Source organism: Camelina sativa, chromosome 20, assembly GCF_030686135.1.
Source record: "Camelina sativa cultivar CO46 ecotype springtype chromosome 20, ASM3068613v1".
NCBI lineage: Eukaryota > Viridiplantae > Streptophyta > Magnoliopsida > Brassicales > Brassicaceae > Camelina > Camelina sativa.
Window position 1 is genome coordinate 267,931 of NC_141899.1, and position 16,149 is coordinate 284,079.

The window sequence follows — 16,149 nt, forward strand, 5'->3', positions numbered from 1 at the left end:
AAAAAAAAAAAAAAAAAAAAAAAAAAAAAACAGATTCCAACTTTTATGAAAAAATTGCTGACAATATGTACATTCATACCATAATATATATCTCACGTGAAACCAACAGATATCAAACTACATATATCGTGGTGCAAAAGTTGTTATACGTTTACCTTAACTATAGAGATCTCTATGGAATCGTATCGTTGATAAAAATGATTTATAAATATACATTCCGTAAAAAAAAAAAAATTTACTTACACAATGTAAATTCAAGAACTAAATATGTAGTAAAATTAATAAACAATACACTTAAAAAAAAAAAAAAAAAAAAAAAAAAAAAAAAAAAGACAAAACAATAGTCGTCGAGTTACCTGCAAAAATATATGAACCATATATCACAATATAGAATTAAGTAGTCTGAGAATCTGAAAATGATTTAACATTCTAGAAGTTGGTTTAAGCATTCGTATATTATTACTATTTTCACATTGAGAACTATTCGTATATCATTGAAATGTGGCATGAAGTATTTGATATATTTAATTAAACATATATAGCTTACCTAGCTTGTCGTCAATCTATGATTAGTTGTATTGGTTTCGGCTGCAATCGAGAAAACACAAAGTCAATATCATAGTGAGTAATTCATACCGAACAGTAAGTAATGAGAAGAGAAACTTACTTGAGTAGTTAGAGACAAAGAAGCAGGCCGCAATGACAACATAACACAAGAGAAGAACCAAGCCTTTCATATAGTGCGACGTCCCATCCTATTTATCATATAATAAATATATATATATATATATATTAATAAAACTATATATTCAAGATTCACAGTGTATATACTATATTTTTAATGCGTACAAAAATGAAATTGCACCTGCAATATTAAGGAAGTAACGATAATGGACAAGGCAAGACAAGCGGTCTCAAGGAGGTTGAAGTTAAGGTCCATTTCTATTCCCATTGTCCATGCCACTAACACTGTCACTGGTACCTACATTCAAATTTGAAATTAGATATTGTTGTAAGAAAAGTGAACCATAATGAAATATTTTCTTAGTATTAGTACAAGTTTATGAAAGAAATCCTATAAACTTGATAATTGAGCCAAGTTAACTTGATAATTGAGCCAAGTTTGTAAACTCAGTGAAGTATATATAAAAAAACGTGTTAAATCGATTTGCCTACCACGAACAAAGCAATTTGCGTTGCAGACCCGAGAGCAATTCCAAGAGTTATATCCTAATGATAAAGAGGGTTGATGTGAATGTTAATGAATTTACTAATATGATGTAATATATTAGGGAAGAAACGAAGTAAAACATACGAGTTTGTTACGGAAGGCGAAGATGACAGCTCCAGCATGCTCAGCTGCATTACCAACAATTGGTAACAATATTATTCCTATGAATCCCACTGATAATCCCCACGAGTCTGCTGCGTCCTGTCCATTTCATATTTATACTTTGTTTTAAGTTAACTTAAATTGGAATCAATCGAATTTAAGTATTCAAGAAAATACTACATTAACAGACCTGGATAGTGGAGACAAGGTATTCGGAGAGCAAAGCAACGAGAAGTGTCATTATAATAAGCCAAAAAATCGCACTCCACATTCCAATAACGGCTTCTTCTTCTTCTTCCTTGTTTCTCACGTCATCGTCATACACGTCCTCTTCTTCTTCTTCTTCTTCTTCTTCTTCTTCTTCCCTCTTTTATATAATTAACCGACGCACATATATAATTTATAAGAAGCAGCACAACTGCACAAGATATATGATTGAAGAGTAGTATAAGAGAGAGTGTCAGTGTGTGAGAGAGAGAACCTGAGGAAGAGGAGGAGGAGGAGGAGGAGAGAGATGAGAAGAGAAGAGGTGAAAGATGAGGAAAGCCAAGTAAGCAACGAGCATAACGAAGCTGCTTACTCTCGACAACACAACAACAGCTGATCCATCGTCTTCAGCTTGCATTGTGAATCTCATTATCATTGGTAGTGTTTGACACAAGAGCGCCAGATACAACAACATGCTATTCATTTCTCCCTGTCTCTGTTCTTGTAAACAATTACGAAACATGCATATGATAAGATGATACATGTATATATTTAAGGATCGGAGTAATTAATTTGAAAGAGAGTAAGTTTTGAACGTACTGAATCGAATGATTGGTGTTTATGGAGATTAGAGAGACCACCAAGGAAAAGGGAAGTTCCTAAGACGAAGAGAAGATTGGAGAGAATAGAGCCAAGAAGTGAGAGTTTCACTATTCTCATCTTTCTTTGTCCAACCGCTAGAATCGCTATTATCATCTCCGTGGCGTTCCCACAAGTCGCGTTCATTAATCCCCCAACTTCATTCATTCATAAATTAATTCACAAAATTGTCATATAAGTGGGAGAAAACACACACACAAAAAAAAACTTTCACACTACATTCCAATTTCCTTTTCATATATTTAGCTTGCATGTCAATACTGTCATCAAATCCAGGATAATCTCAAGAGATCAGTGCACTCTAAAAGATTTTAAATCTACCGTACGTTTGACAATGCACCACAAAAGGCATTCATTTAACTTCGGTTTTGTGCTGGATAACCAGGCCGGTTCGATTCAAATAAGATAATAGTCAACGAAATTTTAAATGATCACCTGTTGGACCGGTATGGAAAGCAATTTGCCTGATTAAGAATTAAAAAAAAAAAAAAAAAAAAAAATTGTAGATAATTATTAATTTTAAAATAAAAAACGTTATTTAGTAGAATGAAAAAAGAAGAATAATTATTATTACTCCGTGAGGAAACTGATACGTTCGGCCAAAGGTGTCAATCCCAGCAAGCTCAACGCAAACACCCACGCCTGTTTTTTTGGTTTTGGTTACATGAATGAAGTTAATGTTTGGTTTATAAAATTCCGGTTAATGTTTATTTGTTATGGTTTGTAAAAAGTTGGAAAAACTTACACGTGGACATCCATAACGGTGAGCAACAACGGCGAGAGGAACGGCTGGGAAGAGAATGAACAGTTTGGTACCGAGAAGAACTTCTTGAAGATTCGTCAAGATTAGTCTCAGAAACTCCCAACGAACTCTCGAGATCAGCTTCAGATCCGATCTCTTCCTTATCATCGACGACGCAGACACCGTTCTCCGCACACGCCTCGACGTCTCTGCCGTCGGTTTAGCACTTCCTCCGCCATTCTCTAACAGAGACAAATTCGTAGACGATTCCGTACTGATCCAAGACATTTTATTCGTTGACTCTCTCTGGTCAAAAGCACCTTTTTACGTTTTTCCCTTTGAATCTGTTTTTTTTTTTTTTTTTCTCGGTTTTGTATTTATATTTGTATTAAAATTAAAAACAGAACGCGTGTGAACGAACGTTTCTTTCTATATCCTTTTTTGTTGTTGTTGACGTCTTTGTATATTATTTTTTACATTTTTGGTCAATGTTTGTGTTTATCATTTATGTCAATATATCATTTTATAAAAATACATATAAGTGTTAGATAAAGATATACATAAATCTTTATAAGATAGGTTTAGATCTTCACAATGTATATCTCTTGTATATTTGGATATATTCACCCAATGTATTCAGAGACAGACCAATGAAATTGGGGGCCCTATACAAATTAAGAAAAAGTTGCACTTTTTTTTGGTAAAATGACAATTTTTCTAGGTAAAATGACAATTTTTCTAGGTAAAATGACATTTATACTTTCATAATATCAAAACCTACAAAGTAAATATATATCATTTAATAAAAAAAATCTTGTATTAAAAACATATTGCTAAATTTTTAAAAAAAACTAACAAAAACTTCAATTTTTTTAAAAAATATTACCATTTTTTTCTTGTTTCTATTAAAGATTTTCATCAATTTTTTTTTCATTCATATATAAGTGGGGGCCCTTCAAAGTGGGGTCCCATTGAAATGTTTCAAAAACATGTGTTCAAGTCCAGCTCTGAATGTCAATGTAGTATAGATACATTACTCATGAATACAATGATCTCTACGGATTTTTACCTTTCTACAATGAGAACTACTATACATATAAGAAGAAGAAATGAATGGCTTCAATCCCGCGCAAGTTGCAACTATATATATAAATGATTTGGAATTTTTGTGTGTCTCCTTGCACATGTTGGACTCAATTTTTGTGTGACTTGATGAATACTTTTTATAAATTTCCCTATGTGTTATACTAATTAATGAAATGAAGAGTTTACGTAGGGGATTAATTTACATGCATCGATCCTCATAGATTAAACAAATCACACATCTCGATAACGGTCATAAAAGTGAAAACACACCAAAAAAATTGGAGTTATGTGCGGTTGACTCATCTAAATAAGTTGCATTAGTCTTTACGTGTGTTATTCCCCCACGAAATTTACGAATCATCTTCTATAAACTAATTATTATATGAATTTATGTCTTTATCTTGCGAAACTCCCTCGAAATTTCTAAAACTATTTGATGTCTGTATCAATAAGTAGCCTTAATATAATTGAATTTTATATGTGACATCCGAAAAATACCATCAAAGTTGTAGGAAAACGTTTATAAAGACACTCTAGACCGGACCAAATCAAAAATTCAACTCGGTTTTGATTTATTTTAAATTCTGTATTTGTCAAAAAATAAATCTATACCATACACTAAAAATTTATTCCATACATACGCAAATATAAAACTGTTACACTACGTCGGTCTAATTTGGGAACAACATACCTGATCACTGTCCTTTATAGCAATCAAAAGAGCAGAACGGGTCGTCTACGTGAGATGATATTATCTTTATTTTGTAAGGACAACGTCTTCGGCAAGTTTTGCATATAGGTCGAGTTGAATAAGTGTTGGGAAGAACATGGACCGTTGTTTTGTCCCAGTTTACTGTGCGAGTTTGTCCAGCCTTCATATACGGATCTCTTCCTAGTAAACAGTCGATGTGGAGTGTGACACCACACTCATTGCATGCATATAACCCTTTCCTTGGATCTATATCTTCCTCGCATACTTCGCACCCATAAAGCTCATCTTTTGCATCTTCTTCGTAAGAGAAATAAAGCAAATGCTCGTCATGCTGGTACCTTGCTGTATGTGGAAGAGTGGCACAACGAAAACACAAAACAAAATCGCATTTCACACAGTTCAAAGGTTGTACCTCCCATGATTGACAGATGGAACATATTTTACTATCGTATTGAGTAGAGGTAACGAACAAGAGATGTGGGTGAGAGTGATGATGGAACGGCTCAGATATAGAAGCACAAAGTGTATCTAACACCATATAGTTACACCTCTCTTGAATACCACATGCATATGCGAAGCCGCATGAGTATCGTTGACATTGCCAACATCGAAACCAACTTGCGGTGTAACTGAGTTCTAGAATCAATGGATGAACATGTAGCATAAATTGTTTAACACGAGGAATATATGCACATGATTCATGTAAAATGAAATCATCACATTGCAAACATCGATACACATTACCACCACAATCAGCATCATCATAACAAGGAAGTCTGCACGCTTGACAATGCTTGCTTTCATTGTGAATTTTCTTTTCAAGTCTCAATTGATGACCCGGATGAGTGGGATGTTGTATAATCCCATCCCCTTTATCCTCAAACATTTCAGATTTTTCATATGTTATTTCAGGCTCCCCTTCAAGTTCTTTCCCGTCACACACATCACTTTGCATGGCACATCTAGAATGCACAGCATAAACGCATCCCTCCTTCATGCAAGAGTATTCTCCGTAATTTTGTTTTATCTTTGCATGACAAACTCCACAATCAGTCGGGTCTTTGTAAGGAAGATTACAAGTAAAAGTGAGGCGATGATCGTGACGAGATACCTTTATGACATATGGTAAGTCGACACATCGTTTATGGACAATGAAATCACATAGGAGACATATATATAAGTAACCGTGATCGCCATCCAACCCACAAACATCGCAAATCAAAGTGGACATCCTTGGGAAGTAATGAAGGGTATGCTTATGCCTTTTCGGATTGTTTATAGTAAGTGATGTTGGTTTCTCCGCACAGGATGGATGGAGTGAAAAATCGCAAAGAGAGCAATAGTAAAATAGCTCGTTATGGGCCCTTCTACAAGAAGAACATTGTGTTTGATGTTGTCTGGAAGGTTCGGGAAGCCAGAGAAGTTGAAGAGGATGTTTTGGATGATCAGAGGAATGGAACTCGGAAGGAGACCTAACACATTCTTTGTGGTATTGATTTCTGCAATAGCTGCAGAAATAATAGGTTTTACCTATCATCTCTATCTGACAAACCCAACAATAATATGTTACGTTGTCCTCTTCACCTTCTGTTTTGTTGCGAAGAAGCATGGAGTGATGATGATTGGACTTATCGTCTTCAGCATCAGAAATGAAATAGGAACTCTTGATTATGTGATGGATTTTCCCACTAATTGTTGTCACTTGGCCATTTTTATCTTTTTCAAATCGTTCTACAGGGCATAAGAGACGATAGGAAGAAGCGTACTCAAGAGGATCCATTGGTTACAGAAGATTTAAGACTTGACGTCTTTTTTCTTTAGATTTAATGTTAAGTTGTGACAGACAATTGGCTAAAGCTATAGGGTTTATATGTTCATTTCATTTCAAGTTTGTATCACGGCAAGTATCACAATTTATGTTCTTTTCTTTATGCCCCATTTTTAAAAGAAAAAGCTTAGTATATATTCTATGTTCTTTTCTTAACTAACTGGTCATTAATTCTCCCTCTTAATTTCAACTGATCTTTAAGCGAGAAGCCACAACAGCTGAGGAATGATGATTTGGCATCCCTGTAACGGTATCTCATTTGACCCAAAAAGCAAATCGACATGAGCTGCTAGAGAAACAAACACAACGGTAGTTTAGAGGTGGAAGATTCATGAGTTTGTCAACCTATATTGTTCAGAGGTTGTTTTCTCTAAGCTTGATGCAATAAACTCGGTTTCCGAGATGCTTCACCTCCAGGCCAGCCTCTTCGCAACCTAATATACTTCCTATGTGTGTTTTACTAATAAAATATAGAGTGTAGCATTACTGTCTCGTAGAATTAAACAAATTACATATCGATGACCGTCGAATAATTAAGTGAAAACACACCAAAAAATTGGAGTTATGTACGCTTGACTCATCAAAGTTGTATTAGCTAGTCGTCTTTACGTTCTCAAACAAATTAAAACATGAATTTATGTCTTTATCTTGCGAAACTCCCTCGAAATTTCTTAAACTATTTGATGTCTGTATCAAAGTTGTATCGAAATTTCTTAAACTAAAAGTGATTTTTGAATTTTACATATGTCTTTGATAACAAACAATCAGCCACACAATTACCGAATTATTAATTTTGTATATCTATGTGACATCTTAAAAAAATTACGTTTGCAAAGCGAAACCATTATATTTTAGTTTCTTGTAGCATTATTGTTATTACCTTTCGGCTACATGGAGCAATTTTAAAAAACCCCATAATGCAATGTTTTTTCCTTCTTCTTCCACAAATACCAAAAGTTTGTAGAAATACGTACGTGTTTAATATCAAAATTCAACTCAGTTTTAGTTTACACACAGAATTCTAGAATTGTCAAAAATAAATATATTTAACGTGCGCTTTTACACTAAAAAAGTTTTTTTAAAAGAAAATCGACAAACACAAATTTAGATGAAATTGTGTTACATTTGGTGTTTTGTAAACTCAATAACGGTTTTTTTCTTTTCTTTTTTCCAATAATTGTTACATGAACGCTGTTTATCCATTACGGACAAATTCTAAATAAATAAAAACATGAAATGATTCTGATACCATCCTATTCTTGATACATGCATACAGCTCAACCTATAAATAAAAGAAGCCTCTTCCCACGCGACGATCAGTTTCAAGGCAATCAACAGAGCAGTATGGGCCGCCTGTGCTAGATGAATTTATCCTTATTTTGTAAGGACAACGTCTTTTGCATGTTTTACATATAGGCCGAGTTGAATGAGTGTTGGGAAGAACACCCGTCCAATATGATCCAGGCGTGACATACGGATCTCTCCCTAGTAAACATTCGCTGTGGAGTGTGACTCCACACTCATTGCATGCATATAACCCATTCTTTGGGTTTATATCTTCCTCGCATATTTCGCACCCATAAAGCTCATCATGATCACTTGCATCTTCTTGGTAAGAAAAAGTCAGCAAATGCTCATCATGTTCGTATCTCGCTTTATGTGGAAGAGTGGCACAACGAAAGCACAAAACAAAATCGCATTTCACACAGTTTAAAGGTTGTTCCTCTGATGATTGACAGATGGAACATGTTTTGGTTTCGTGTTCACCGCAGGTGACGAACAAGGGATGTGAATGAGAGTGGTGATGGAACGGCTCACATATAGAAGCACAAAGTGTGTCTACCACCCAATAATATTCACACCACCCTTGAAGATCATGACATACAAATGCGAAACCGGATGAGTAACGACGACATTTCACACATCGGAACCCGGTTGTGGTATAACTGAGTTCTAGAGTCAATGGATGAACGTGTAGCATAAATTGGATAACACGAGGAAGATATGCACATGATTTATGTAAAATGAAATCATCACATTGCAAACATCGATATACATCATGGCCGTGCCCGTAATTATAATTCCAAGGAAGTCTGCACGCTTGACAAGGCTTGCTTTCATGGTGGGATATATTTTCAAGTCGCAATAGATGAAGCGGATGACTCCGATGCTCTATAACCCCATCGCCTTTCTCCTCAAACATTTTAGTGTCTTGATATACTTCTTCAGGCTCTCCTTCAAGTTCTTTCCGGTCACACACATCGCTTTGCATGGCACATCTGGAATGCAGTGCATAAACGCATCCCTCCTTGGTGCAAGAGTATCCTCCGTAATTCTCGTTTATCGTCGCATGACAAACTCCACAACCAGTCGTCTTCGTCGGCTCTTTGTAAGGAAGAGTAGGAGTAAAAGCGAGACGATGATCGTGGCGAGATACCTTTATGACAAATGGTAAGTCGAGACATCGTTTGTGGACAAAGAAATCGCATAGGAGACATACATATGAGTAATCGGAACCGTCCACCAACGCACAGACATCGCAAACCAGACCGGAGTTCCTGGGAAAGTAATGGAGGGTATGCTTATGCCTTTTTGGACTGTCTACAGTTAGGGATGTTGGACTTCTCGCAGACTGGATGGAGTGAGAAATCGCAAATAGAGCAGTAGTAAAATAGCTCGCAATGGCGATGTCTACAAGAAAAACATCGTTTATCATGTTCAAAGAAAAACATGCCGGGAATCGAGACAAGTTGAAGAGGATGTTTTGGATGATCAGAGGAATGGAACACGGAAGGAGACTCAACACATTCGTTGTGGTAGATTAGGCCGCAATAGCTGCAGACGTAATAGGTTTCACCTAATAGTTTTTGCCCACAAGCACAGCACCTATCTGTTGCGTGCACTTCTAAACTTTCTTTTCTGTTTTTGCAAAGAAGCGAGTGGAGATTTGCATCGGACTTTTCTTCTTCAGCCTCAGAAATGAAATATGAACTATTCATTATGTGATGGATTTTCCCACTGATTGTTATCACTTTGCCATCTTTCTCTTTTTCATATCGTTCGTTTGGGCATAAGAGTCGATAGGAATGATCAGCGTGGTCAAGATGATCCATGGGTTTACCAACAGATTCAAGACTTGTAAGTCTTTACTTTTTCCTTTTTAATTTTAAGCTACAGACTACATATATACACACTGACCAAGACTTTCATGTATACAAAGATAATGTATCACGCCAAGTAATCACAGTTTATTTTCATTACAAACTTTCTCACCGCAAAAGCAAGAATGCGATTCTTTATGTGTGTTTCTCTCAAGTTCTAATATGATTCTATGTTCCATTTTTGAAAGAAAAGGCTAATATTGATTCTATGTTCATTCCTTAACTAATTTTCCCACCTATTGTTCTATTATACTACAAAATGAGATACAGTTTTTGTCCGTCCACCCATTCAATTCAATTGATTAAGGGGAAACATTAGTTAAGAATCGACGGTATCTCATTTCACCTTAACTTTGACACAAATAGCCTATCCAAATAAGCTGCCAGAGAAACAAACAGAACGGTAGTTTCAGAGATGAACCATATGTGGAAGATTCATGAGTTTGTCAACCTAGTCTTCAGAGGCTGCCTTGTCTAAGCTTGATGCAATAAACTCGGTTTCCGAGATGCTTCACCTCCAGGCCAGCTTCTTCGCAACCAGTAAAGAATAGAGACTCATCGTCCTTCCCAATTCTTCGTCTCCAGCTCATTAAGAACACCGGACGAGGCAGTTCTGTGTCTGCTCCTACAGGTAAAAAGAGTAATGTTAAGACTTTTCCTTTTATTGTGTGTGAGTGGTGATGACCAAAAGAAAGGACTACTGACCATTTAGCTTGCATTCTGTTGGACTAACGTCATTGGTAGGTTTGTAGGTTTTGAGAAGAAAAGTGAGAGACTTGATCAAGTTTGGGTACTGTTTCACATCTGCGAAAAAAAACAAATGTAAAAAATGTATATGTATAGATAGTTTTCCAATACAAAAGAATGGGAAAAGTGGTATTTACATACATAGAAGTATATCACTGGCTATGATCAAATCCCAATCTGGTTCCGAGATTGGAAATTCATCGCCCCATGTATCTGTCATAATAGACAAGAATGTAAAAACATGAGCAGAAATTATCAAGTCAATACTTAGCCATTCTACTAGAGATAAGATAAGAATGTGGTTCATTGAGAGAGTGATAAGCAGGGAAACTCACGCTTGATATGAGGCAGGGAAGGGATAATCTCGTTTGCAATACAGTTATGAACAATATTATCCTCAATCTCTTGGTCATTGTAATCCGAAGTGGTTATGTCGAGATTGAACTCTTTCTTAAGAAAAATAGCTAGAGCCCCTGTGCCACTGCCAAATTGATTTATAAGTACAAAAAAGCCTGATCAGTGGACTCTGACGACACTGGCATATAAAAGCAGTTTGTAACTACTAAGACACAAATCAATCATAGTTGGGATGTCAAGAACAACGATACACACACAAACAAAACAAAGAAGACAAAGGAAGTACCTTCCAATCTCGAGACAGCGTCGCTTTTGGATCAAGTGTCGATGCTGAAGTAACCAATCAGCAAAGGCAAATGTACCTGGCCACAGCAAGTTTGCATTCAGCTGGTGGAAACCAAATTCCCGGATTTGCAATTCCTACTCAAAGATTCAAATAACAAACATATAATCACAATCACCAACACAGAACTGTACTCTCTAGTAGTTTAACTAACTAGAGACTTGGCTAAAAGCCTAAAACTGACACTAAACTTAAACCTTAGTCAGAAAAATCAACTTAACCACTATATTAACTCAAAATCCCTGAAATCAGAAGTTCAAGTTTCTTCACTCTTCAACGGAGAAGATAAAAGTAAAACAAGGAATCGGTAGCAGAGTAAAATCTGGGATTGAAAAAAAAATTACAAATCCAGGAAACTGGTGATTCCTCTCAACGAAGCTCTGGCTCGTCTCCGTCGTCGTCTCTCCATCTGAGAAAAAAATACAGTTTACTTCGCTAATATATATGATACTCTCTATTCGATCCTAGCAGAAATAGGAAAGAGGGGAGGCATCACTGACCGGAGGAGTCACCGTCGGCGGCGAAGAGGGACGCCGGCGAGAAGAGGGCTATGTCCATGTCACTCGTTGAGTTTTTTTTAGGTAGCGGGGAGACTCGTTTGATCGAACGGCTTATAGACGTGTTCCCATCTCTGAGACCCTCTGGGCACCCTAGAGTGTCCGGAAATTTCCTAATTCCGTGCAAAATAAAGTCCAATTTAACCTTAAAAGCCATTAATTAGGGCAACTAAAATAGTACAAATTTCAGGCCCATCTCCACATTTGCCATGGATGTCTAAATTCGTATGTTATCTTTTTTTAGCTCTCAATTATTGTTTTTTTTCAACCGGAACTAAACTTTTGAACCGAATTAAACTTGTCTGTTCTAGGTTTCAATTTGAAAAGACTTCTCCCAAGTCCAAACCCTAGTCAAAACCATTGAGATAGGTCCATAAAGGAGAAATTATGGTTTCCCAACTATAATAAAAATGTGGCATGAAGTCTCTTGTCATCTACCTCAGAAAACTCCAAAACCCGAATCTGTTCTGATAATCTAAACTCTTAACCAAGTAACGGTTACGAGAGAGTATTGGAAGTAGTACAAAAGACCATGAGAAGACAGGCGACACAGAGATCTTTCTCGTAATTAATCAAACAAAATTAAAACAATAGATACAAGAGAAAAAAGAAAGAAGAACAATATTACATTCAAGTGAAATGAAACCAAACCTCAGCAGAAAAGAGAAGTAGAAGAAGAGAAGCTTTTTGGGCAGGTGCTTGTTCTTATAATATAAGACCACTTGCAAAGATCATGAGACCAATCTCGGTATAATTGTGGACAGAGCAATCCTCAGCAGCACGCAATCGAATCCCAAAGACGAGGAAACACAGAGGATAAAATAAATAGAAGAGATTTACATTAGGTAGAGAGCTGGAATCTACCGCTCGGCTTTTTTCTTCTCCATCCCTGCCAAACAATACCCACCAAGAACATGAGTATAACGATTTATGACTTTTGTCACAAAACTATATAATGCAAAGAACAGAACACCGAGAGGATATATGAGACTTACAAAGGCAATGTAATATAAAAAGGTCAGTCCAGCGAGGACAACAAACCCGATCTGGAACACATTGTACCTGAAAGATACCAATAAGAGAGGGATGATTATCATTAGTGTTATGTACACATTGAGACCTATATCTGCAGAAGTCCAATATTACTTACTTGTAGAGGTACTTAATACCACGAAGAGACTGCAAAGTGTGGCCAAATATCTCCTGTGCGGCGGTGGCTTGAGCATAATATCCAAATGCAGTGGCGCAGAATTGGATCACACTGGAGTTTCAGTGAGCCACAATAGCCAATTGTAAGAATTAAGGTTACTATGTCTATACTTTTGATGCTTTCAGCTGACGGGAAATATGAGAACTAAGAAGTCTACCTGATAGAACAGAGGAGAATGAGACCCACATTGAAGAGGAAAGAGTTCATAAGAGTGGCTCCCCATCTGCAGCAAGTAAATTAGGCTTCTGAGAAACCAAAAGAAAACAGAAAGATCTCGGAAATAGCAACAGCATTTCAAAACCACAAGATAAATTACTTCATTGGATGAATGGTAATGAAAACCAGCTTCAAACCAAGCATCATTGCCCCAGCAATAACAGCAAGTAGGAGGTAGAAACAGAAGAAAGCAAAAGCAGCTGTGCCCAGAAGACCTAATGAAGAAGAAAATGTCATACGTATCAACATAGAGCCAGGTCAGACACAAAAGAAACATGGTATTGAGTAAGCATAACAAGAACAGAAAATGAAGTTACCCCAGACGTCATCCAGTTTGATGAAAACTTCATTAAGAAAAGGAGAGAGTGGAGGGTCAACAAGTAGATATATGATGATGTGTGCAATCCAAGCCACAGAAACGATTAATCTTCAACAAGCAAAAAGAAAAAGATTTATCTAATAAGAGCTTAACCGAGGGCTTATAGAGTGAAAGCGTGAAAGTACTAGAAGATTATGTAAAATACAAACCCTAATATTCCAAGAATAAACTTGGCCAAGTATCCCAGGACAGTGAAGGCCCAAGCAGTTTCTGCCTGGAAAATGAACAAGGTAAGGGACAAGTTGGATTACAGAATTCTTTCGATAGGATAACTACTGAGATACATATAGTCATCTTTACCTTCTCTCCTTGCGGATACACCTCTTCTAATAGGTTCACATCTTCTTCCAATTGGAGCAACTCCTGCAGGGTACATGAAAACCAATGAAATCCAATTAAGAGCAGTTAAGAATTCAAATCCACAATCAGGTATGCATAAAGCTGCCAGTAGTAGTGGGCCTATAGCAGAACTGGTTTCTATTATCTAGCTAGCTTTTTTACTAGGAATGATCACCTAAATAACTGCACCTACGGCCAAAAAGCCTCTCTACACATCAGTAACCAATATCAACAGAGGCATCGGTCAAGTTTGTGGATATGGAACAGATTTGAAATAAGACCTTAAAGCTTTAGATATGATGGTGTACCTTTTCAACTGCTTTCACATTTTTCCTCCACTTCCTTCCCTTAGCACCACTCCGTTCTTCCTGGTGAAGTGCATCAGCTGCTTTCTTTAGTTCTCTTGCCTTTTTACCTAGCTCAGTTGCTTCCTGAAAAACATTTAGATGACTTGTCAGGCCAAAAAGGACTGCCAAAGACCCGAATACATTCTTTAGAAAAGCCTCGCATGAAGACAACAATAACCAGCACAATGAACCTTTATATACTGTGACCGAGTGATAACAGCCTTTGGTCGTCTTATGAATGCAGTGATAAGTCCCAAGGGCAGACAAGCAATACCAACACCACCAAATATCTAAAACATTTGAGATAAAAGAGGTTCTCAGAATCATTACAGGAAACAAAAAATGACAGCCACCAAAAGTATTTTAACTACAAGAGAACACAACCAAGCCTCCTTAATATAAGAAAGATAACATGCCTTCCAAGACAATGAGGTGCAACTTTTAACACAAACACCTAACAGAGGAATGTACATACCGTGAAGAGCACTGACCCAACAATTGTAGCTAGAGCAACAACATATTCTGGAAACGTAGTACGCATGGTCCATGTCTTCTCAGATGCAGCATTAGCTGTATATGCAGAGCACTGGCAATCAATTCAACAAAGGAGTACGAACAATAAGTTATACAGACTAATGAAAGATAAATTAATACCAAGAATAAAATAAAAATTCAAGAATTACCTGACGAGCAGTGTTACCAATGCAAGGTTGATTATTTGAAAACTGCCATGAAGTAGGGAAAGTCGTCGTGGCAGAAGACAAGTGCCTGACAGAGAAGTCCACCTTCCCAATGACTCCTAAATAATACATTGTAGAAGCACATTATAAACAGAAACTTAAAGACCATGAATCCAAAAGCAAAGTTATAGCCTCATAAGAAGATTAAACAAATAAGAGGATCCCTTATTTTTGTAGGTAGGATGAATTTGTTGACTACATCTAAATAAAACAGAAATATTGTAGCCAACGATCTCACATCACTAAAGAAGAACATCAGATAATCACCCTTTTCACAATCCCACTAATGGTCAATCACCCCACTCCAACATGCTCTCAGAACTTTCATCAAACCAGGGAGAATACAAAGCTCAAATCTACAAAGAGACATCAAAGCACAGTAACAACTAACCGTATAATATCCCAAGCACCAAAGCACAAACAACAGCAGTAGTAACCACCCAAATCAAAGCACTTTTTATCCTCTTTCCAAGACTCCTACAGTAAAAACAAAAACAAAAAAAAACATCAGCAACTCTCGATAATCAAACTTAACAAACTCACAAAATATAAAAAAGTCGTGGAGAAAGAAACAAACTTGTCCTGGTCGCCTTCATAGAAAAACATAGCGAAAGGGATAATAAAGAAGACAAGCACAGCGTCGATAATGTAAACGGCAAGCCAAAGATCCTTCATAGGCAAAGTGAGATTGCAGGCGCCGTTATAAATCGAATGGCGACAAGCATGCCGGTTAGCCACATCGGCGGGCAACATGAGAATAGAGATCATAGCAATGGATAAACCAAAAACAACAACGAATTTGGGGAAATAAGCCTGGTTCGCATCATCTGGATGCTGGTAGTTAACGAGGAGGTAGATGCTGGAGATGAAAACAATGACGCAAACCACGATCGCTACTATCAAGAGAGCGAGATTGAAATCTCCCATCGCGTCCCAATGTTACGAGAGTGTCCTTAACCCCAACCAGGGCCCTAGATTGATGAGATTTGAGAGAAGCAGCAACTCGATTCAAACAAAATTAGGGTTTCTTTTGTGGCTTCGTAATTTTGAAATTGAATTTGGGGATTTTTTTTTTTTTTTGTCGAAAAACCAGGTTGGAAAAGACAAACGAAGACTGCGTCCCGGATATGTGAACTCGAGTCTGATAATTTACGTATAAGCCCCTCACTTATATGTCATATTTAC

The 16,149-nt window shown here is 36.9% G+C and overlaps 4 protein-coding genes and 1 pseudogene across 5 annotated transcripts; all 5 read right to left on the reverse strand.

Moving 5' to 3' along the window:
• Positions 1–188: 188 nt before the first annotated feature.
• On the reverse strand, positions 189–3,425 carry LOC104768314 (vacuolar cation/proton exchanger 4). Its single transcript, XM_010492255.2, has 12 exons — positions 2,946–3,425; positions 2,775–2,842; positions 2,636–2,664; positions 2,141–2,337; positions 1,815–2,036; positions 1,524–1,700; positions 1,316–1,432; positions 1,177–1,230; positions 866–982; positions 668–755; positions 548–588; positions 189–356 (listed from the first exon to the last, which is right to left on the reverse strand). Exons 1-11 carry the CDS (start codon positions 3,228–3,230, stop codon positions 548–550), a joined length of 1,395 nt encoding a protein of 464 aa, XP_010490557.2. The 5' UTR covers positions 3,231–3,425; the 3' UTR covers positions 189–356.
• Positions 3,426–4,617: 1,192 nt separating this feature from the next.
• LOC104768315 (uncharacterized) lies at positions 4,618–6,575 on the reverse strand. Its single transcript, XM_019242115.2, has one exon. It carries the CDS (start codon positions 6,518–6,520, stop codon positions 4,724–4,726), a length of 1,797 nt encoding a protein of 598 aa, XP_019097660.2. The 5' UTR covers positions 6,521–6,575; the 3' UTR covers positions 4,618–4,723.
• Positions 6,576–7,732: 1,157 nt separating this feature from the next.
• Positions 7,733–9,704, reverse strand: LOC109131124 (uncharacterized; annotated as a pseudogene).
• A 203-nt stretch (positions 9,705–9,907) lies between these two features.
• On the reverse strand, positions 9,908–11,908 carry LOC104768316 (protein N-terminal and lysine N-methyltransferase EFM7). Of its 2 annotated transcripts, none has more exons than XM_010492259.3 (7): positions 11,677–11,908; positions 11,521–11,585; positions 11,120–11,253; positions 10,812–10,957; positions 10,618–10,689; positions 10,435–10,533; positions 9,908–10,348 (listed from the first exon to the last, which is right to left on the reverse strand). In XM_010492259.3, the coding sequence occupies exons 1-7, from the start codon at positions 11,888–11,890 to the stop codon at positions 10,188–10,190; spliced, it is 891 nt and encodes a 296-aa protein (XP_010490561.2). In that variant the 5' UTR covers positions 11,891–11,908; the 3' UTR covers positions 9,908–10,187. The 2 variants fall into 2 exon arrangements, with proteins under 2 accessions (XP_010490561.2, XP_010490560.1); XM_010492258.3 differs by having other exon boundaries at positions 10,000–10,354; positions 11,677–11,858.
• A 273-nt stretch (positions 11,909–12,181) lies between these two features.
• Positions 12,182–16,107, reverse strand: LOC104768318 (LIMR family protein At5g01460). Its single transcript, XM_010492260.3, has 14 exons — positions 15,542–16,107; positions 15,356–15,441; positions 14,908–15,023; positions 14,700–14,810; positions 14,416–14,514; positions 14,186–14,308; positions 13,839–13,901; positions 13,688–13,752; positions 13,477–13,586; positions 13,260–13,374; positions 13,101–13,166; positions 12,884–12,994; positions 12,729–12,795; positions 12,182–12,622 (listed from the first exon to the last, which is right to left on the reverse strand). The coding sequence occupies exons 1-14, from the start codon at positions 15,889–15,891 to the stop codon at positions 12,575–12,577; spliced, it is 1,530 nt and encodes a 509-aa protein (XP_010490562.2). The 5' UTR covers positions 15,892–16,107; the 3' UTR covers positions 12,182–12,574.
• Between the last annotated feature and the right edge of the window lie 42 nt (positions 16,108–16,149).